The sequence below is a fragment of the Eschrichtius robustus genome, chromosome 2, assembly GCF_028021215.1.
Source record: "Eschrichtius robustus isolate mEscRob2 chromosome 2, mEscRob2.pri, whole genome shotgun sequence".
NCBI lineage: Eukaryota > Metazoa > Chordata > Mammalia > Artiodactyla > Eschrichtiidae > Eschrichtius > Eschrichtius robustus.
In genome coordinates this window covers 36106055-36129215 of record NC_090825.1, presented here as the reverse complement: position 1 = coordinate 36129215, position 23161 = coordinate 36106055, and the positions used below count along the sequence as shown (strand labels likewise).

At 37.9% G+C, this 23161-nt stretch overlaps 1 protein-coding gene across 4 annotated transcripts in view; it reads right to left on the bottom strand.

The window, feature by feature from the left end:
- Window positions 1–23161, bottom strand: part of NNT (nicotinamide nucleotide transhydrogenase) — a 96378-nt gene that overhangs the window by 12674 nt on the left and 60543 nt on the right. For all 4 annotated transcript variants that reach the window (XM_068535313.1, XM_068535314.1, XM_068535315.1 and 1 more), the window contains 4 exons: window positions 21986–22146; window positions 20632–20811; window positions 12923–13082; window positions 10721–10802 (listed from right to left, as the gene is read on the bottom strand). In XM_068535313.1, coding sequence (XP_068391414.1) covers window positions 10721–10802; window positions 12923–13082; window positions 20632–20811; window positions 21986–22146 — 583 coding nt within the window. The remainder of the gene's footprint in view (window positions 1–10720; window positions 10803–12922; window positions 13083–20631; window positions 20812–21985; window positions 22147–23161) is intronic.

Here is a 23161-nt window from a genome sequence, read left to right as displayed (position 1 = left end):
CATAAATGTAAAGGATGGTTGGCTGGCATTGGACATAGTCAAGGCAGTTATGATAGCTGAGCCAGCCCTTCATTTATGGGAGGAGGGGGAGGGATCAAAACTACTAGTAAGAGAGAGCAGCAGCTTTGGTGGAACTGAGGATTCCCAGAACCACTGCAAGACATGGCTCTACCTCAGTTCTATACTACTAACTGCAATGAATGTGCTCTTTTGAGATCTTCATAGTAAATCTTGGACACCAAAAATTTCTCCTCATCTCCTAATCCTTCTGAGCATCAACAAGTGCTTCCTGTTTCCCCCAGGTCCCTTCCTCTCCCCAAAACCTGATTGGTGAGGCTTCAGAAAAACTAAGAGTCACTGTGCTACATGGCATTTAAGGTCCGTACTAGCTTCCTATTGCTGATATAGCAAATCACCACAATTTTAGTAGCTTAAAAAAACACAAATTGATTATAGAGGTCTGACATCCAAAATCAGTTTCTCTGTGCTAAAAATCAAGGTGTCGGCAGGGCTGCATTTCTCTTAGAGGCTCTAGGAGAAAATCCGTCCCTTGCCTTTTCCAGCTTCTGGAGGCCCCCATTCTATGGCTTGAGGCTACATCACTCTGACTTCTGCTTCCACTGTCACACTTCTTTCTCTGATTCTGACCCTCCTTCCTCGCTCTTGTAAGAACCCTAGTGATTACATGGGCCCACCCAAATAATTCAGAATCAGCTCTCCAGCTCAGAATCTTCACTGAATCTACAAAGTTTCTTTTGCCGTATAAGGTAACATATTCACAGGTTTGGGGGCTTCGGAGGTGGGTATCTTTGGGGCCATTATTCAGCCTACCACAAACTCCCTTTCCAGTCCTAAAATTCCATGAACTAGAGATTCTATTTTAGCTGAGTAAACCAATACACACTTTGTGATTTACTTTTGTATTTCAATTCTGTATCCCTCCTCCTTGATTCCAGTAATTTAAAAAATTTTTAAATTTATTTATTTGTTTTTAATACTGCCTTTGCTTATTTTTAAATTACTCCATCTGGCAATCATCTTTATGCTTTAACTGAGGTGTCTTGGTCCAAATTAGAAATTAAAGACCTCCAAATGTATATGTTATTATTGTAATATTTGATTAGCTGCAGACTGCATAAAGACAATGTTTCTGTTGAGCTAGTTGTGAAGGGTAAATAATCATAAAGCTAACTAACATGTTATGCTGAATATCCCAAAGGACAGATCACTTTATATCTGTTTGCATAATAATTTGTTATAGTAAACTTTAAGAATCTAAAGTTGGAAAGAAACACATGCCAGGCTATTACAAGAGAATGCCAATGTTTTGAGAGAAATGACGGAACACAATAAATTTGTAGAAATATATATGTGCAGGCTGATGAGTCAATGTGAATTTACAACAATTCTGGCCCATGCAACTGGCTAATCTTCAAAGTATGGATTAAAGTTAATTATATCAGACACTGGTTGCCCATGACCAGCAATTTCCAGGAACTAAGGGCCAAAGCTCATCAACATTCCATCATCACATGAAGAATATCCAGAATTCCAAAATGCAAAGCCTACCAGCCTTTTGGTTCTTCCCTATGAACCATGAAAATTATCTTTATTGTATACATGCTTAACAAAACAGGATCAGCTGTCCTTGTCCATAACGTAATTCTACAGAAGGGGAATAACTACTAAAATGCGATCACGGAAAAATCTTCCATGGTCCCAGGACTCTTTCTTTATGCTCCTCCTCCTTATGATGCACTGCATCATAGTAACTGGCTGAAGACTGTGCTCTCCAAACTGGGAGCAACTTGAGAATAGGAACTGTGTCTTATTTATTAGTTCCCACAGTACCTGGCACTATTAGAGCGACTCAAATAAAGGGAAGGAAGGAAAGTGTTTTAAGGAACATAGTGTGCCCAATAAAGTACACTGACTCAAACTTTCTACTATCTCTTTTTAGAGAAAGATTTCAGGGAAGTAGTAAAGAGTAGCCGTTAAAAGCTCTAGAGTGCCACTGCCTGCATTCAAAACATTTGGACAATTTACCTGTGTGCCTCACTTTCCTCATGTGTACAATGGGATTCATGATAAAGCCTCTTAAGAGGATTATTGTGAGATTTAAGGGAGACAGTTCATGTAAAGAGCTTTTTATACTTTAGACCAATGCCTGGCATACATAAGCCCTTAATAAATGTAACCTGAAACTATAATAGTCTATTGAAATATATTTTGTGATATAAATGCTCATCTGTATTGTTCAAATAAATGCACATTTTTAATGATCATTTACATTAAAAAAACACAAATTTTTACAGTAAAACAAATGTGGTTTGTTGTCAACATTTCTGAATTAATTTTCTAATTTTTACCTTGAAATCCCAGTAAATATCAGTATGGTCCAGTGAAAGCCAGAAATTCTTTGTACTTGCAACTACCCAAAAAAACTAGAGAAATTATATAGTCAATATAGACTGAGGCCAATAATTGCGAACAGTGCACACACTGGCAACTTGGTTGTAGTTAATATTCAAGTGTCGAACAGTGTCAAATTTCAAAAGGCCACATTTAACCCTTCTATAGATACTATTAAGGCAAAAAAGTACTGTTTCCTAGATTGGTTCAAGAAGGCAGAGTAGAAGAACATGCACTCACTCCCTCTTGCGAGAGCACCAGAATCACAACTAACTGCTGAACATTCATCGACAGGAAGACACTGGAACTCACCAAAAAAGACACCCCACATCCAAAGACAAAGGAGAAGCCGCAATGAGATAGTAGGAAGGGCGCAATCACAATAAAATCATATCCCATAACTGCTGGGTGGGTGACTCACAAACTGGAGAACACTTGTACCACAGAAGTCCACCCACTGAAGGTTCTGAGCCTCACATCAGGCTTCCCAACCTGGGAGTCTGGCAACAGGAGGAGGAATTCCCAGAGAAACAGACTTTGAAGGCTAGCAGTATTTGACTGCAGGACTTCGACAGGACTGGGGGAAACAGAGACTCCACTCTTGGAGGGCACACACAAAGTAGTGTGCACATCAGGACCCAGGGGAAGGAGCAGTGACCCCATAGGAGACTAAACCAGACCTACCTGCTAGTGTTGGAGGGTCTCCTGCAGAGGCAGGGGGTGGCTGTGGCTCACCACCGGGACAAGGACACTGACAACAGAAGTTCTGGGAAGTACTCCTTGGCGTGAGCCCTCCCAGAGTCTGCCATCAGCCCCACCAGAGAGCTGGTAGGCACCAGCGCTGTGTCGCCTCAGGCCAAACAAGCAACAGGGAGGGAACCCAGCCCCACCCATCAGCAGTCAAGCGGATTAAAGTTTTACCGAGCTCTGCTCACCAGAGCAACACCCAGCTCTACCCACCACCAGTCCCTCCCATCAGGAAGCTTGCACAAGCCTCTTAGATAACCTCATCCACCAGAGGGCAGACAGCAGAAGCAAGAACTACCATCCTGCAGCCTGTGAAACGAAAACCACATTCACAGAAAGACAGACAAGATGAAAAGGCAGAGGACTATGTACCAGATGAAGGTATAAGATAAAACCACAGAAAAACAACTAAATGAAGTGCAGATAGGCAACCTTCCAGAAAAAGAATTCAGAATAATGATAGTGAAGATGATCCAGGACCTCGGAAAAAGAATGGAGGCAAGGATTGAGAAGATGCGAGAAATGTTTAACAAAGACCTAGAAGAATTAAAGAACAAACAAACAGAGATGAACAATACAATAACTGAAATGAAAACTACACTAGAAGGAATAAATGGCAGAATAACTGAGGCAGAAGAACGGATAAATGACCTGGAAGACAGAACGGTGGAATTCACTGCTGTGGAACAGAATAAAGAAAAAAGAATGAAAAGAAATGAAGACAGCCTAAGAGACCTCTGGGACAACATTAAACGCACCAACAGTCACATTATAGGGGTCCCAGAAGGAGAAGAGAGAAAGAAAGGACGCAAGAAAATGTTTGAAGAGATTATAGTTGAAAACTTCCCTAACATGGGAAAGGAAATAGCCACCCAAGTCCAGGAAGTGCAGAGAGTCCCAGGCAGGATAAGCCCAAGGAGAAAGATGCCAAGACACATAGAAATGAAATTGACAAAAACTAAAGACAAAGAAAAATTATTAAAAGCAACAAGGGAAAAATGACAAATAACATACAAGGGAACTCCCATAAGGTTAACAGCTGATTTCTCAGCAGAAACTCTACAAGCCAGAGGGGAGTGGAATGATATATTTAAAGTGATGAAAGAGAAGAAACTAAAACCAAGATTACTCTACCTGGCAAAGATCTCATTCAGAGTCAATGGAGAAATCGAAAGCTTTACAGACATGCAAAAGCTAAGAGGATTCAGCACCACCAAACCAGCTCTACAACAAATGCTAAAGGAACTTCTCTAAGTGTGAAACACAAGAGAAGAAAAGGACCTACAAAAACAAATCCAAAACAATTAAGAAAATGGTCATAGGAACATACATATCAATAATTACCTTAAATGTGAATGGATTAAATGCTCCAACCAAAAGACACAAGCTCGCTGAATGGATACAAAAACAAGACCCATATATATGCTGTCTACAAGAGACCCACTTCAGACCCTAGAGACACATACAGACTGAAAGTGAGGGGATGGAAAAAGATATTCCACGCAAATGGAAATCAAAAGAAAGCTGGAGTAGCTATACTCATATCAGATAAAATAGACTTTAAAATAAAGAATGTTACAAGAGACGAGGAAGGACACTACATAATGATCAAGGGATCAATCCAAGAAGAAGACATAACAATTATAAATATATATGCACCCAACATAGGAGCACCTCAGTACATAAGGCAAATGCTAACAGCTGTAAAAGAGGAAATCGACAGTAACACAATAATAGTGTGATATTTTAACACCTCACTTACACCAATGGACAGATCATCCAGACAGAAAATTAATAAGGAAACACAAGCTTTAAATGACAAAATAGACCAGATAGATTTAATTGATATTTATAGGACATTCCATCCGAAAACAGCAGATTACACTTTCTTCTTGAGTGCACGTGGAACACTCTCCAGGATAGATCACATCTTGGGTCACAAATCAAGCCTTGGTAAATTTAAGAAAATTGAAATCATATCAAGCATCTTTTCCAACCACAACGCTATGAGATTAGAAATCAATTACAGGGAAAAAAACGTAAAAAACACAAACACATGGAGGCTAAACAATACATTACTAAATAACCAAGAGATCACTGAAGAAACCAAAGAGGAAATCAAAAAAAAATACCTAGAGACAAATAACAACCAAAACACGATGATCCAAAACCTGTGGGATGCAGCAAAAGCAGTTCTAAGAGAGAAGTTTACAGCAATACAATCCTACCTCAAGAAACAAGAAAAATCTCAAATAAACAATCTAACTTTACACATAAAGGAACTAGAAAAAGAAGAACAAACAAAACCCAAGGTTAGTAGAAGGAAAGAAATCATAAAGATCAGAGCAGAAATAAATGAAATAGAAAGAAAGAAAACAATAGCAAAGATCAATAAAACCAAAAGCTGGTTCTCTGAGAATATAAACAAAATTGATAAACCTTTAGCCAGACTCATCAAGAAAAAGAGTGAGAGGACTCAAATCAATAAAATTAGATCAGAAAGAGAAAAACAAATACTGTATGCTAACACATATACATGGAATCTAAAAAATAAAAAAAAAAAAAAGGTTTGAAGAACCTAGGGGCAGGACAGGAATAAAGACACAGATGTAGAGAATGGACTTGAGGACACGGGGAGCGGGAAGAGTAAGCTGGGATGAAGTGAGAGAGTGGCATGGACATATATACACTACCAAATGTAAAACAGATAGCTAGTGGGAAGCAGCTGCGTAGCACAGGGAGATCAGCTCGGTGCTTTGGGTCCACCTAGAGGCATGGGATAGGGAGGGTGGGAGGGAGACGCAAGAGGGAGGAAATATGGGGATGTATGTATATGTATAGCTGATTCACTTTGTTATACAGCAGAAACTAACATACCATTGTAAAGCAATTATACTCCAATAAAGATGTTAAAATAAATACATATTTTGATCTGAGGAATTACTGGCAATTTTATACCATAGATTGAATATAGAGATGTAAGTGAATACACATGCTCTTTACCTTTCTTTTCTTCTACCAAAAGTTTCACTCTTTTGACTAATTACACAAATAACTCCCATCACACCCACCCACCTGTCACCATGTTTTACAAGAAGGCAGGCTCAGTGCAAAGAAACACACCATATTCTTTCAGAAAACCAGAAGCACTGGCTAATTCATCACCAAATAGTGCCAGCTGTAACTCTGAAACTCGGATATAATGACCTACGCTCTTGCTGTTCTTCGTCATTTCAACTAGCATCTGAATTGGAAACACAATGAGGTTATAAGCGTCTTCAACTCAGAATATCTTAACACCTATTATCTGAGTTCCCAGCAAATGTAAAACTCCACAGGGTCAGGAATTTTTATCTTTGTATTCACTGATGTATTCTCAGGACCTAGAACAGTGCCTGGCACAAAGTACTATATAATTATTCATACAGTGAATTGTCATTAACATGAATAGTCATGGCTGATAAGAAAGTATTGCAAAGCCGGTAAGAAACTCATAAATAATATCTATTTTTTTATTTAACTACTATACTGGATCTTTTATCTGGCCTAACTTCTACTCTCAGACGCATGTACCTTTATTACTTAATAAATTTGCATGTCCTGGCTCTTCCTGTACCCCAAAACATAACAAAATCCAAGACGGCTGAACTCTTGTTTATTTAGATTACATTTAATCCATGAAAAACAGGAAAATCCAGTTAGATCAACAAAATATTTCATCTTCAACTATCTCCAAAGAATGGGTTTCCTAGCAAAAATAACATATATTTAAACTTATAGCCAGGTCACACAAGACTGTAAAACACTATTAAACTGCAAATACCATTGGCAGCTAGATGTGTTTAGACAGAGGATGAAAAAATAAATATTTATTTTTTAAAACCTGCAAAAAAAATGTCATGTTATGAGTAGTATAAAAAGTTTAAAATATCCCCCGGACACTTATCTACTCTTCTCTTTTGCATTCCTACCTTCCTTCTACTCTACTCTTCTTAGCATACTATCACATTAAATGGAATTCATTCACTGATTCATTTGTTGATCAATTTGTTCTCTATAAACTTTTGAGAGTGGGAACTGGGCTTACACATTCTTGTATTCTCAGTACCTAGTAATAAGTTTCTATCAATAAATTATTAATAGAAAGATAGAGTTGAACATTAACATGAAAGCAATATATAACATCAGTTAGTCAACCAAAGAAGTTGAAAGGTGGTTTCATAAATTTAAAAGCAATAATGCCTTTATACAAAGAAAATCAAGTAGTGATTAATTGCAAAAAGAAAAAAATATATACCTCTTTCTAAGAATTATTCCTTGGAAAGATTATCTCAGCTTTACAATGAAAAGCCTATCACATCAATCCAAAGATTGGGAAATAAAGAGAAAAAAATGTCTGTGCTCTTGTATCATAAGATTTTTGTAATAAAATGCTTTCCAAGATCAAGCATAAATTAGGTGTTCTGGGTGCCCGGGAAGCAACAATATCCTGGCCACTAAAGAATAGCTAAGTCAGTGAACTACCATGACATTCTGAAATGAGCTCTTGTCATGAAATGTCATGTGCTTCATTAGATAATCTCAACCCTCTGTGAGCATGTTATGACTATGGCCAGAGTAAAGGAAAACAGGAGTGTCTCTAAATCAACCGTGGGCCATGAAGCCAGACAGACTGTATGACAGATGCAATTTTTCTTGGCACCACTTGGGCATAACTAATTGATGACAATCGTATGTCCACACTGGCACATTTCCATGGGGAATGTGTGCTAATATGTCACCACATCTGGATGCTAGGCATGCTGGGGTCCGGAGGCACAAAGATCTACTAACAGCAGAGGCCCAGCAGCTGTGCTCAATGAACACCGTGGGAGCTCCACAGAGTGATGAAAGGACTAAATTACTGCAAACTGTAAATACAGATTTATTTCATTAAAATACGAGGTAACTGCTGCAGCCATCTCTTGTTCAAACAGACATTTGCCTCTTAAGAAAAAGCTAGCATCCATGTATACACACAGTCCTAACTTCATAAAGAAAATCTGCATCTCTCCTACGAAAAGATGACACAAATAAAGCAAAATCAACAAAGTTGCTATATTCTCTTTTAAAAAAAAAAAAAATCCCCACACGGACGCTAGGAAGGAAAAATATGATAATATACTCTCATCATGTTAACAAGAATAGGTCTCTTCTGTTTAATTCAAATGTGAGATTTACATAACTTATGACAAAGCCCACGTTGAAAATTCAACATATTATAGTCAAAAAAAACCCTTGGACATATTAATATATATTTCATCTTTAATATGAAATAGAGAGATCAATATAAATGGCTTACTCTTCCTAACTCACAAGTAGAGATTAGGCTGACCAATAATTTTATTCTGATCCTACATAATAAATTATTAACAAATTTATTATTCATAACTTATTTGAAAAATTGATGACAATTATATGAAACAAAAGCTCTCATGAAAAGCCTGATGTTCTGGCCACAAAATTACTTCAATAAAAAACAAACTGTAACTGAGAAACTCTTCATATATGTTTAATTAAATATCTGCTATAAATCTTAAGTCAAATAATTACTTTTCCAATGCAGTGTGACAGACATCCTCCTCCTAAAACAGCAGTTTATATTATGTCCTCATGGATAAAATTCAAATTTTAATCAGGTCAGAAACCAGAATTTCATTTGTCTTATCCCTTTTCTTTTCAGATGGTTTTTTTCCTTCCCTCTTAATTCCTTTCCTTTCACATCCTGCCTTCCGTCAAGCTGCTCAACCTGCACCCACAACCTGGACTGACCAGTGGGTAATGAGAGAGGTATGTCAAATTAATCATTCCCTTCCCTAAGGATAACTAAGACATGAAAGCCATCTTTCTCTGTTTTATTATGATTGCCACTCATCTCCTAAACAGTTATGTGGTGATAGAAGGCATTACTAATACATTAGAATTTTTCACATGTGGATTGAATAAAGAGAAACAATTTCTTTTTAGGAAAATCATGAAAGATTCTGTAACACATCCTTTCCACTTGCAGGTCTGCAAATGCTTTAAGTAGCAAGACGATGACTAAAAGGGAAGCACTGTTTAACACCCTCTATGAAAACAGGAATAAGTTACTAAAATGAGACCTCTTATGTGAAAATTAGAAAACAAAGAGGATGCCTTTTCTCATCTTCTATCTTCAATTCATCTAAGATTTTACCAGACGTGGAAACCGCCTACATCACAGAAACGATGGTCCTATCATGAAACAGTATTTTGATTCTGTGTATTTGAAAAGCACAGACTCACTATAGATCACAGAAGGTCAAGAGCAAGAAAAGGACTGAAGAAGGGAAAAAAGGGTGGGAAGAAAGGAAGAAATAAAATGTAGCTGACACTAAAATATTTTAGATAACCCTCTGATTTCGTCATCTAAGTCTCTTTTACCGCTATTAATAGTTGGGACATTCAAGTTGAAGATTAGGACTCTGCATCCAGTCTGGCACAGATAGTCTGACTAGATCTAGGCACACTGTGGCTTATTTTCTTATCATCTGCCTCCAGACAAAAGTGTAAGATTGACAGCTCAAAGGAGTTTTTATTAACAGACATTAACTGTTTTGTCAACATACATTAACATCCTGGTGAACAAACTAATTTTATTGAACAAGAGAGTTATCTTGTCGCTCTGACTTACGGTACCATGTCAGTGAAACTGCTAGGGAACCCGTCTCCCCACACAACACGAAGCAGCTATGCTCCAGGGACAACTCCAGACGGTCCCTTCTTCGCTGCTTCCTAACAGCGGAGTTCCAGAACATGGATCCAAAGGTGCGCAGAACAGACGCAAAGTACTGCAAGGGTTCACCACCCCCCGCCCCATTTTTACATCCCACAAAACCCTTTATTCAAGGTCACGGGGAATAATCTAGAAATGCACAGTCCTTGACTTTGCCATTCTGCTTAATATCTGCCCAAGAGCAGAGTTCAGTGCCCAAATGGCAAGTAGCAGGAACAGCTGCCATTCTAATTCACAATTCAAAAAGTGTATGGCTTTATTGATTACCTATTTTATACATAGGAAAAGAAATTTTCCTGCAGCCTTTTCCAGTCTGAGTGTGAGAGCTTTATCAGTCAGCTATTAACCAGCCAAAGTTTTACCACCGGGTCTCACCCTTCAGAGACCACTCGTTTGAGATGTTTTTCTTCAGTGTGAACAACAGACACCAAAAAGACACAACTTGATGTGATTCAGATGCCTTGCTTGACCTCCTTCCCCAAATCAAACCACAGAGAAACCAGGTTTCTATTTTTCCCTACTGATAACTATCCTGGAATTTAGTACAATAAAATTTCCTTTTCTAAAATGAGACTATATTTAGGTTTGAGGCTATTAGAGATAGTGACAACTAACAGGTAAGACTAAGGCTAGAATAGAGTCTTTTACGACTTATAATAGTTTCTCTACCTAGTATCCACAGGTAAAACTCCACTTGAAGAAACAGTCACCTAAAGGAAGTCATCTTTTTTCCTTTCCTTTCACACACGAACTGCAAGCACTTACCTGACTTTTTTGCCCTGTTCGGAGAGCATCTTTACCAAATCAGCAATGGGGTACTGAGCTTTGGCCGCACAGAGACCGTAGCCTACAAGGAACATTAAGAACACAGAAGAATGTGGTTTTATTTCAGATTTTATGAACTACAATTTCTCTCTTGATTGAAACATATTTTTATGCCAAAAAGGGCAATCAGTTAACAGGACTAGAAGTGAAAACAAAAAACTTACAATATGGACTTTTAAAAATATTGGCCTAAATTTCAAATTCAAATTCTCATGGTCCCTTCTCAGTCTCCTACAGTGTCTGACACTGCTAGGCACTCCCTCCCTACATCACATATCACACATCTCACACACACACTCACACACACACACACACACACACTTGTGCACAGGCTCTCACTCGCTCTCACATAAACATTGTCAAACTGTCTCCCTACTTGGCTTTGATAACATTACAGTCCCCTGGTGCCCCTCCTGACTTTGTCACTACTCTTCCTCGATTTCCTTGAACGGATCTTCTCCTTCTGTGCCCCCGCCCTTAAATAATGAAGCTCCCCAGGGCTTTAACTTTGCACCTCATTCTCTCTTTGGAAAATTTAGCCCATCCCATGGCTTCAACGACCACCTGACGGCTCCCAACCTGTCTCCAGCCTCAGCCCGTCACTGAGCTCGAGTTCAGCCTGTCCGCTGTCCCAGCTCCACCGCAAACTTAATGTCTCCAAATAAGAACTTAAAACCCTCCCCCTCTGCCAAAAAATAAATAAATGAATAAAGTGCTCCGTATTTCTGATGGTCTTACAGGTATGACCGAAAATGTCAGTCATCTCCCTTCCCCTTGAACCCCTCTGTTCTGTCCCTCCTCCCTGTGCAATGAATCTCACATCTGTCCCCACTTTCCTACCCTCACTTTTCCAAAGACCAAGTCTCTGCTCCAGGTACTCCCTCTGCCTCGCCCCCAGTGCCATCCATCCTCTAGGGCCCCATACAAATCCTCACTTCCCAACAATCCTGCTTAGGTTTCCCATGATAGAAAAAGTGTCTACATCATCCAGTTCAGCCCTTATCATAACCCACCGTGCATTATTTATCTATCTGACTTCTCCACTAGATGGAAAATGCCTAAAGGGAAAAGGGCGTTGTCTCTTACTCTTCCCCTTCACACTCCGGCACAGCGTTTCTCAACAGGTAATGCCGAAGCGCTCTGGCTGGGAAAATCCATGCTGCAGGAATGTCCCAGGCTTTACAGAATATTTAGCTTACCTGCTCCCACACACCAGCTGACAGTAGCAGCCCCATCTTGGAGACAACCAAAACCCCAAACCCACGTGTTTCAAACGCCCCTAGAAAATGATATTGCCCCCACTTGAGAAGGCTTGCACCTGAATATTCAATCCTGCTAAGGTTTGTTATTTATTTACATCTTAGTATATAACCAACCAGCAAACTACCCACATGTCAAATCGATTGATTTTCTTTATAGAAAACTTCTATGATACCATGATAGAGTTAAAAATCCTAATCTGGAATCAATGTATTGCCTGTAATAACTACAACGGCATTCTGCGATGAGTAAAGAAGTACTGGGCTAAACCTCAGAAAATTGGGAAATTGAGGCCTGGAGAGATTAACTGACTTGGTCCACATATGTCAATTGTTAGAGGCAAAATTAAAAACAGAAGTAAGGTGTTATGACTCCTAGATGAAGTCCTTTCTACTGGGCCTTGTTACCTCATCTTGTTGGAAACCACATGATTCTCAATGATTTTTTAAATATTTACTTTTGAAAAGAAAAGAAAGACATTAACATTTACCAACCTTTACTGAGCAAGTCTAACAAGTAAGTTAGACACTTTCATATACTAATTTAATGCTGACATAGGCCCAAAATTTACCAATGAGCAAAAAATAACCAAGACTCAAAGATGATTTAAACATTGGTACAGAACCACAAAAAGACACAGGTAGAATCCACTACCTCAATTTATAGAATCTCTATGTGATTCCCAAAATATTAACCTAAGCCAAGAATTCTCAGTACTTTTCACTTAGTAATCACAGGGCTGCTTCTAAATTTCCATTAAGTTTTCAAAAGTGAAGACGTTCCACTTTGATTTTTTTCCCTATTACAAGAAATTATTTTAATGTAATCCATTACAACAGCTATTACAGGTTGTTTGTTTGCTTTGGGGTTTTGGTTTTTTACCTGGAGTAATAATAATGCTATTAGCTTCTCGAATCATATCAATTGCATTGTCAAGGTTGATTTCTGTATGTGTGCCAGAAATTTCCATGGGTTTTCCACCAGCTGTTGAAGTGGTACCGTAGCCTCCAAGAATCACATTAGCCAGGGAGCGATTCATTGCCTGGAGAGTAAAATTGTAGCTGTGAGAGTTTAATCCACATAACTTTTGAAAATGGTATGAATCCTTTTGTGTATATGGTATTCAGAATCCTTTTGTGTATATGATATTCAGAATCATTTAAAGAGGCTTATTTGATCACCTAAAACATTTTAACCAAATCAATTTGATCTAGCTTCTGAAAATTATTTCAAAAATTTAAATGATAAGAAGACATCTGGGAAATCACATCATTTTTTTCTATAAAATCAAGTGTACACTGATATCTTTTCAGTCAAAATAAACTTTTAAAAATTTAATGGAAAATTACCAGTGATGTTGACATATATGTGAAAAACTCAGATCTAGTCATTATTATCTGTGTACTGATTGAGCAGGTTCTACCTCCATACTGACATGTATTTCACCAGAGTAAAAGAGAATGATAGCTATAAGAAATTTTACAAGGTGACTCTACAGATCTCAGGTGAATTCTGCTACCAGCTGCAAGCTGTCAAGAGGCAACAGGGAGGAATCAAAGGATAGGGATCCCTATCATTTAGAAGTCTGCTGCCCTCTGTCATCAGGAAAAAAGGAAATGCAGGAGTTGATACTGTCTTATTTTCCGAATCAACTACAGCTCCATGAAGCAATAACAGAAGTGACTGGATTCATCATTAGCCTTCTAAAATATTTCACTTCCAAAAAAGATAAATGAGTTAGTTTATACACTGCTTTGCTAAAATTTACACCCACCCTTTAACTAGAAAAATAATGTCAGGAGAAAGTAAGAGGAAGGCATTTATTGCATGCTCATTTACAATCATCCAACAAAGTACCATACAAACACCACGGCTGGAATATGTGACAATAATGGATCTGGTTTTGAAAACTGTTTGTAGACCTCTGGAGGTGTGGTGGTTAAAAAAAAAAAAGACAGGAAGCTAGATGTTTTGAGTAATCAAAAACATTTTAAGAATTCAAATCACTATGTGATCAAAGTAGTCATTCTAAATGATCATAACTGAATGTATCACTTCATAAAGAATTCCAAAAAATTAAATCCTATTTTAAGGGTTGTAATAAACATATCATTGATCCATCAGTTATACTATTTTAAAGCTATGTAAGTGTCAACCTATACTTTAAAAAAAAGACAACACTTTATTATTAAAGAGCAAAAAGCACCTGGAGATTTTCAGTGATAAGGAACACATCAGAGGAAAAAAAACATGACCACTCATCCAAAGATAGGCAAGCCTGCTACCACCTAAGGAGAGAGATTTACATATACCGTTGAAGTGGGACAGAGGCAAAGGCAGGGAAGAAAAGAGCAGAGAAGATGAGCAAAAAGCCACACTTGACTTATCATAAGTTTCAAAGATGTGGATCAAAATGTTGTCAGAATTTTTTAAATTGTTCTTTTGACCTAACCCCATTTATCAGATATAACATTCACATTTCACAAAGCCCAGAGTCTGGTGGATTTGTCTAAGTTTCTTACATATAAAATAAAGTTCAGAATATCTTTATGCATATTATTAACAGATAAGAGGGTCAAAGAAAAATTAAAGTGATGCTTTTAATTAAGTTCTTCATCCCAATCCAACGTGGAGTTTTAAATTCTTAACACAACCTCCTATACTTAAATCCAAGGTTGAATGAAAATCCAAACAGCCATACCTGACACTTCCCAAACATTCAACATTTGCTGATTTTGATAAATCCTTTCTACTTTTAAATCACAGGATTCTGAAACAAAATTACCAGAAATACATTCTACCAAATTCTTGCCCTTAAAAACTGATTCAAAGGCCAATTTCAGACACTGAGATATTTCTGCCATAGATAACTTTAAAAAAAAAAAAAGTGAAATGTACAAAGAGGCTCCATCACCTGCATCACACAGTCCTGTATAAAGGGAGAGATGACAGAGGCACAGGATGTAGAAGAATATGACCACTTTAACTTGGCTTAAAAGGAACCCTCCTTTTCTTCCTATAAAACTGAATGGAGGAGAAGGAAAGAATTTCTGAGGACATTTAATTAACGTGTACCCACTTCTGAAGGTATCTTACAAAGAGAAATTAGGGAACCACACAGCAGTTTAACAATCAAAGTCAACTTGTTAAATACATATCCACAAGCATATCACCATTAAGCTAATTCCATGTGGTCTCTTAAAAATTAGACTAAATTAATTTTCATCTCTGAATTTACCATTGCAACAACATCACAGTTCCAACAAATGTTTAGGGTTTAGGGCTTTGTTTTGTTTCCTTTTATTTATTTATTTTTTTTGCTTGCTTAAGTGATTAATGAGACTATCCTGTGACCACTGATGGACAGATTGAAGAGTTCCCAACTTCCAAGACAAAGTATTTGCAACACTGTCCAAGACTGTTCCTTTCAAGTTATTAAGTCCTGTAATGAAAATTGTATGCTACGTTAAAGAGATCCTTAATTCACATAATTCCAAGCAAACTAAGAAATAAATATGAAAACAAAGGAAAGGTCATAAAATAGACAAAGCAATAACAACATTAACAACATGTATACCATTGACTAGCATCTCACATTTCAATGTTTTGTAGGTGCTAATTAGTTGATTGCAAGGCAAAAAAAAAAGTTATTTTTGGTTTGGCTTTGATCTACTTCATTCTGTTTTCTTTTCATTTGGAAACAAGCAGCAAAGTACAAAAATCAGAAAATTTGGTCTGAGAATGCTGTTGCATTTTTGTAAGCCGTCTATATCCCAGGCAATCTGGACACTATCTCAAGTAAATGGACTGCAAAATCATGAAGAGTTTAATGTCTATACGACATCTGGATATAAAGCAAATCATTCATTTGAGCTGGCTGTTTGACACTGTCAACATTTTTCAGCTTTTGTAATATTGGGTGTTGTGTAACCAAGCATTAGGCTCAGAGGATACCCAAAAGAATTCTTTGTCAGAACAAAACTTCAATTTTGGGATGCTGATTACACTTAGGGTGCATTCCATTCCCTCTCACATAATAAAACCACTCTGTGCTGGTTTGGACTTGCATGTTTCCTTCAATAAATAATAAAATAATGAAGGTAAACATACTAGTAATATTAATAGATATTTGATATGTGGTAGTATTTCTGCTACCATAACCTATCTGGAGAGGATTCCAAAATGTGAAATGAGCTAACAAATAGAATATTCATCTAATGTTCATTTAACAATTATTATACTCATTTGAATGTGCCAGGTGCTAGGGCAGGCTCCATAAACACAAAGGTGAATAATAAATGGTGTCTTAGGGCTTCTCTGGTGGCACAGTGGTTGAGAATCACCTGCCAATGCAGGGGACACGGGTTCAAGCACTGGTCTGGGAAGATCCCACATGCCGTGGAGCAACTAAGCCCGTGCACCACAGCTACTGAGCCTGAGCTCTAGAGCCTGTGAGCCACAACTACTGAGCCCGCGTGCTGCAACTACTGAAGCCCGCGCGCCTAGAGCCCATGCTCTGCAACAAGAGAAGCCACTACAATGAGAAGCCCGCGCGCCACAACGAAGAGTAGCCCCCCGATTGCCGCAACTAGAGAAAGCCCACATGCAGCAATGAAGACCCAACGCAGCCAAAAAATAAAATAAAATAACAAATAAATTTTAAAAAATAAAAAATAAGGGCTTCCCTGGTGGCGCAGTGGTTAAGAATCTGCCTGCCAATGCAGGGGACACGGGTTCGAGCCCTGGTCTGGGAAGATCCCACATGCCATGGAGCAACTAAGCCCGGGCGCCGCAACTACTGAGCCTGCGTTCTAGAGCCCGCAAGCCACAACTACTGAGCCCGAGTGCCACAGCTACTGAAGCCCACGTGCCTAGAGCCTGTGCTCGGCAACAAGAGAAGCCTCCGCAATGAGAAGCCCGCACACCACAACGAAGACCCAACACAGCCTAAAATAAAAATAAATAAATTTTTTAAAAATAAATTTAAAAATTTAAAAAATAAAAAATAAATAAATAATAATAAATAAATAAATAAATGGTGTCTTAAAATATCTTGTAAAGTGAGAATAATATTTCCTACCTCCAGAATTAGTTTGGGGATTAAAAGAGTTAATATTTGTAAAGCACCCAGCATATTCTACTACGCCCAATTACGAGCAGCTATTTCACTTGTATTATTATTATGAACCACTCTGAGCTGCTAAGCACAAGCCATGGAGAAACAGTTTCTTATAATAAACAGTTTATTATAAGAAATAAACAATTTCTTATAATAAAGATAAGAGTCAATGAGTATGAATGTGAAAAGTCAGAGAGCAGGAAAACTTAGAAGAAAAGGAAATTTCTATCTTTGAAATTGAAAACCATGCAGGTGTGTTTTTGTTGTTGTCTGTTTTGTAATAAGTCATAGGAGTAGAACATGAGCAGTAAAACAAGCACTCTGCACATCAGTGGTGGGAGCTTTGACTGCAGAGTCCTTTGGAGATCAATTTATCAATATCTACAGCCAACAAAAAGATCTTACTCCGTTTAACCAAGTAATTGTACTTATAGAAATCTGACCTAAGAAAATAATCAACAACACACAAGGAAGAATACTGCAGAAAAAAAAAGTTAAGAACAACTAATATCATGGACTTGGATAAATAAATTATGGTATATGTTTGTGATATAATAACATGTAGACACTAAAATTTATTGGTTAGAAAATTAAACGTTAACATAGAATGTATTTAAATATATACATATGAAAAAAGACAAGAATTAGAAGATTAAGTGTTAACAGTTAAGTGGTAATGGGATTATAGATTATTTTATATCCTTATTTATCCTTTTTTTTTTAAATTAATTTATTTATTTATTTATTTTTGGCTGCATTGGGTCTTCATTGCTGCGCGCGGGCTTTCTCTAGTTGCGGCGAGCGGGGGCTACTCTCCATTGTGGTGCGCAGGCTTCTTATTGTGGTGGCTTCTCTTGTTGCAGAGCACAGGCTCTAGGCACGCAGGCTTCAGTAGTTGTGGCACGAGGGCTCAGTAGTTGTGGCTCATGGACTCTAGAGCGCAGGCTCAGCAGCTGTGGTGCAGGGGCTTAGTTGCTCCGCGGCATGTGGGATCTTCCTGCACCAGGGCTCGAACCCGTGTCCCCTGCATTGGCAGGCGGATTCTTAACCACTGAACCACCAGGGAAGCCCCCTTATTTATCCTTTTCTATTTCCTTAATGAAAGATGTTTCATTAAACATCTTTTATTTTTGCAATTGAGTAATATTTTTAAAAAAATTAAAGCTTCAACTGGTCTCGAATCCAAATTACTACAATTTGCTATTACAAACAAAATATCTAACCCAGTGTGATACTTATAGTCACAGACAGCTATGAGACCTTGTTAGCCTTACATACAATATAGGAATAAAAAATATCTGAGGTATGCTGACAGTGGAATGGCATGCCTGAGGCAGTGGAAACAGAAAGAAAAGAAACAGAAGAACTAGAAAAAAACAGATCAAGAAATATGAAAGAATGGATAAAAATTAGGAGAAAGATGGTATAATTACAGAAGCACATGTAGAAAAGAGTACTTTCAACAAGTATCTTTTATACCTTATTCTAGTTAATGCTACTGCAAAGGTTACTATAGTTACTATAACCAACAATAAAAGAAACTAAATAAAGAAGGGAAAGGAGAGGAAATAAAAGACAGAAATTTGGGAAATACTGTTGATAATTTTAAGAACCTAAAGAAAACCATTTAAGAGAAAAAGGATAAAGATAAGAAGGTACCCATGCTGACACTCCAAGAACTATATACAAGCCCCGACCTCCTCTCCCCATTAGTATGCCACTGGCCTTGTAAAAATTCAAATACTCCCATTTAATTTTAAAATCAGTATTTTACAAACCGTAAGTTTAAGTATTAATGACAATCTGCTGCCCCCTGCTGGTCACTGAAATTCACCAAATGAAGCAAAGTCAAACTAAGGGTTAAAAGTTCATTTTTAGAGAAAACTATTTCTAATACAACTGAATAAATTTTTCTCCTTCATAAACATTTGTTTTTAAAAACTCCAAATCCTCGGGCTTACCTGGTGGTGCTGTGGTTGAGAGTCTACCTGCCAATGCAGGGGACATGGGTTCGAGCCCTGGTCCAGGAAGATCCCACATGCCGCGGAGCAACTAAGCCCCTGCACCACAGCTGCTGAGCCTGCGCTCTAGAGCCCGCGAGCCACAACTACTGAAGCCCGCGCACCTAAAGCCCCGCGCTCTGCAACGAGAAGCCACTGCAATGAGAAGCCCGTGCACCGCAACGAGAAGCCCACGCGCAGCAATGAAGACCCAATGCAACCAAAAATAAAAATAAATTAAAAAATAAATAAATTTATTTAAAAATAAATAAATAAATAAAAACTCCAAATCCTGACACTTTTCCAGTAGGAAACACCTGTCCAAACTCCTTGAACTTGGGGGATTTAATTTCAAACCTCTCAGCTTGTTTTGAACTTAGGCTTTCAAATTTTTGTTTTTCACAATACAGCCAAAGCAAACTAATTTTTAATTATGAAAAGATAACTACAGCATTCAATTTACAATGAGACTTTTCAATTAAAGACATAAGAGAAATTCTGAGCTGTAAAATAAGGTATTTTTTTAATTGTAATAAAAGAATGAAGGTGAAGTTATTTTTCTGCCTGAGTTATTAATCAGCATAAAGTCACATTCTAACTTCACCCAGTTTCATGCTTGTCCTTTCACAGCCATTCAAAACTATTATTTAGAGAATAGTATCTATAATTTGAAAAAGTTTTTTAGTCAAACCTTTAATTATTTGCAGGATATCTTCTTGCCATTAAGAAGAGAATTAGAAACAAAAAGGAAGCTAGGAAGTATGTGTCTTGTTAATTTTTCTTTTTTAAATCATGCTGACCACAAAACTTCCAAGATAGGCACTCTCACAGATGACGAGTGGGAGTGTAAATTGGAGCAAGCTTTCCGGAAACCACACAGCAAACAGACAGAGCCCAAAAAATGAGCACACCCTTTCACTTCTAGGAATCATCCTAAGACAAAACTCAGAAGTGCCAAAATGTATTTAGGTACAAAGAGAAAGAAAAATCAAACAACCTTAAAGTACAGCATTAGGGAAAATTAAATAAATCTTGAATATCCATATTCTAGATTAGTATGAAGACCCTTAAAATCATATTTAAAAAGCATTTTTAATGATAAGAAAGTGGCAAGACTATAATTTGGAAGATTAAAAAAACTCAACGTAAAACAGTGTACAATATGATCAGATAAGTAAACACACAGATATGTAATACACAAAGAAAAAGAATAGAAGGAAATAAAATCTTAAGTGTTTATCACCAGATGGAGGGAGTTAGAAGATTTTTATCTTATATTTAATTTTCCAAATTATCTACATTTGGGTACTTTAAAAGCAGTATGGCAAATTTATTCAAACGAAACACTCTGATATTTCTGCTGGAGAGAAAAAGAACCAGCACAGTCATTTTCACTGCAAATAAAAGAAATGACAAACAGGCCCTCGTTTTCAGAACAGCATTTCCTTTTCCTCCATTGGCTGCTTCCTTACCACACACATGATGTAGGACAGTATCGCACCGGAGGAGCCGATGAGCGCACCCACGACGGTCAGCAGACTGTTGTTGAGCAGGAAGCCCTCTGCACACAGGGCCCAGCCAGAATAGCTGTTCAGCACGGTGATGACCACGGGCATGTCAGCACCCCCAATGGCAGCCGTCAAAGTCACACCCTAGCACAAAAACCAGAGCGGAACTCAAAATTCATGCGATGAAAAGAAACCTCTGACGCTGAGCATCATGGCTCGCAATCATTCCGGTTTTCCAATTAATATATTTACACGTAAGTTCCACACCTGGTAATGACCGAGTGACCCCTATCGGACCAACTCTCCTACAGACATAACAAGTGCAAACGCTGAACCACAACCCCTGTGCAAAAAAAATCCCTAAATCCCTAAAAGGCAGTGATGAAGAGCAGGCAAAAATTGGAGAGGGGTCTACACGTGGAAAAAAAGTAACAGCACTGAGTAAATGTCACAGTTTTTATGACTTTAGCTGATGAGGAGGGTCCTGTTGGTGCCAAGTGAAGCCGCTAAAACTAAAATATAAGCCCAGTCTTACTAGCTTGAAAATCTGAGGATAGGGTTTAGGGTGACTAAGCAATTACTGTATGTCTAACTTTGTGCTAAGCACTGTAGATGATTAAAAAATTTTTAAGCATAAACCTTGTCTATAAAGTATATACTAAGAGTATACTAGACAAACATGAAGTAATCAGTGAATGGCACAGAGCTATATACAGCCGCACCATACACTGCTATAAATAGAATGCTAAACTGTGACATACAGACACCTAAAGCATACCGTATGTATCCATATACTAAAGCAGTAACTAGAGAGGAAACGGAGGGCCAACCTATCCTGAAAGGTTTCACTTAACTCCCTCACTGAACACACAGGGTTTATTAAAAACATTTCATTTCATACGATCATTTGGTTTGGTATCAGAGCTTCCAACAAATGTGAGAGCAACTAATGGGCAGGGACTCTCTGACACTTATTTTATAGGGCTTGTCACACAGCAGGCACCTAATGAACAGAAATGAAACCCTTGGCTTTTTAAATTCCTATTCACCAACACATTGATCCAGTGAAAAGACCCCAGAGCAAAAAAGATGTCCCATGTGACAGCTTTGACAGGAATTAGTAAGTGAAGAGAAAGAGTAATTTTCTCCTTACACTTTTCTATATTTTCCAGACTCTCCAAAGATGAATACATAACAGCATTTTGAGAGATTTTTATTCCATCAGGGGTCTTGAAGAGATAGAAATAAGATTAGACTGTAACCTAACAAAATACTTAGTTCCTCGCTAAGAATGTGCTTTCCATCTCTGACCTCTTACCATGACAGCAGAGAGAGCTGACACAGAGCCCAGACAGGTAATGCCAGTGGTGAAGCTGGGGTCCAGCATGAACGGGATGATTCCACCCACGCTAGCAGCCAGCAGGCCGGCATTGAGTACGTGCCTCCCAGGGAGCAGGAGAGGGGCGGATTTCAGGATACCTAGGGCCAAGCACGTGGGAATCAGAACCTAGAACGTGTCACAAGAAACCCCTTCACACACACACTCTTAAGTGTGTGTCATTTAATCCTAAACCACGAAAATTTAATATTAGGATAAAAACATGCTACTTAAAATATCACTTTATATCACCAGCTACTGAAACATAAAAGTAAATTAGAGTTCTTACACATAAATACTAATGGAAGTAGGAAAAGTAGGGCTCGACTTAATTGTCCTTTACTTTGATCACACAACAATTTCCTTACTCTTTGTCATGGAATCATGAAAAGTGATTATTTTTCCCCCATATGACCAATACAGAAGTTAAGTGTGGTTTTATTTATTGAAAATGTCAAAACAGAGTCCTAGAACATTAGCCTTTCTGATTCTATCAACTGAGCCCAAGGGAGAGGGTCCTTGTTTGCTAATTGGTTCTAAAGACAAAGCATGAACTAACATCTTACTTATGGTACATCCTCTCCTTTTCTTAGCCCCTTTTTGATTCTTTTGTAAAAGTTGCCACTGCTGTTTTATTTATTTTTTCGTTTACCTTCCTTTTTGACTGTCTCCTCCCCAAGAATATAAGCTCCATAAAAAAAGAAAATAATAAAGACAAAGCGTGAGACAAGAGTATCGTAGGCTTTAAGTTCTTTTGTGATTTTTAAGTTTCACGGAAGTTCCCCAACTTAATTCTAATGACTTGATTACTGAGAGACAAGACCAGGTTTTTAAATCACAAACTAGTTTCTCTAGAGACTTGCTTTTTCATGAAAACACTGAAAGCAGCTATGTGAGGTTTTCCCCTCCACTTCTACTTTCATGATTGGCTTCAGTGGTAGCAAAAGCTGCCAGGCTAGCCCCCTAAAATGTGTATTTGTTTTAAAAGTAAGTACTGTATACTAATCACACAAATTTATTCAATAAGACTCTCTCTATTCTGGAAAATGTATAAATCATTTCTGTGAACACTACACCGGCATCTCTAACCAAGGATTATAAAGACGTTATTTTGTT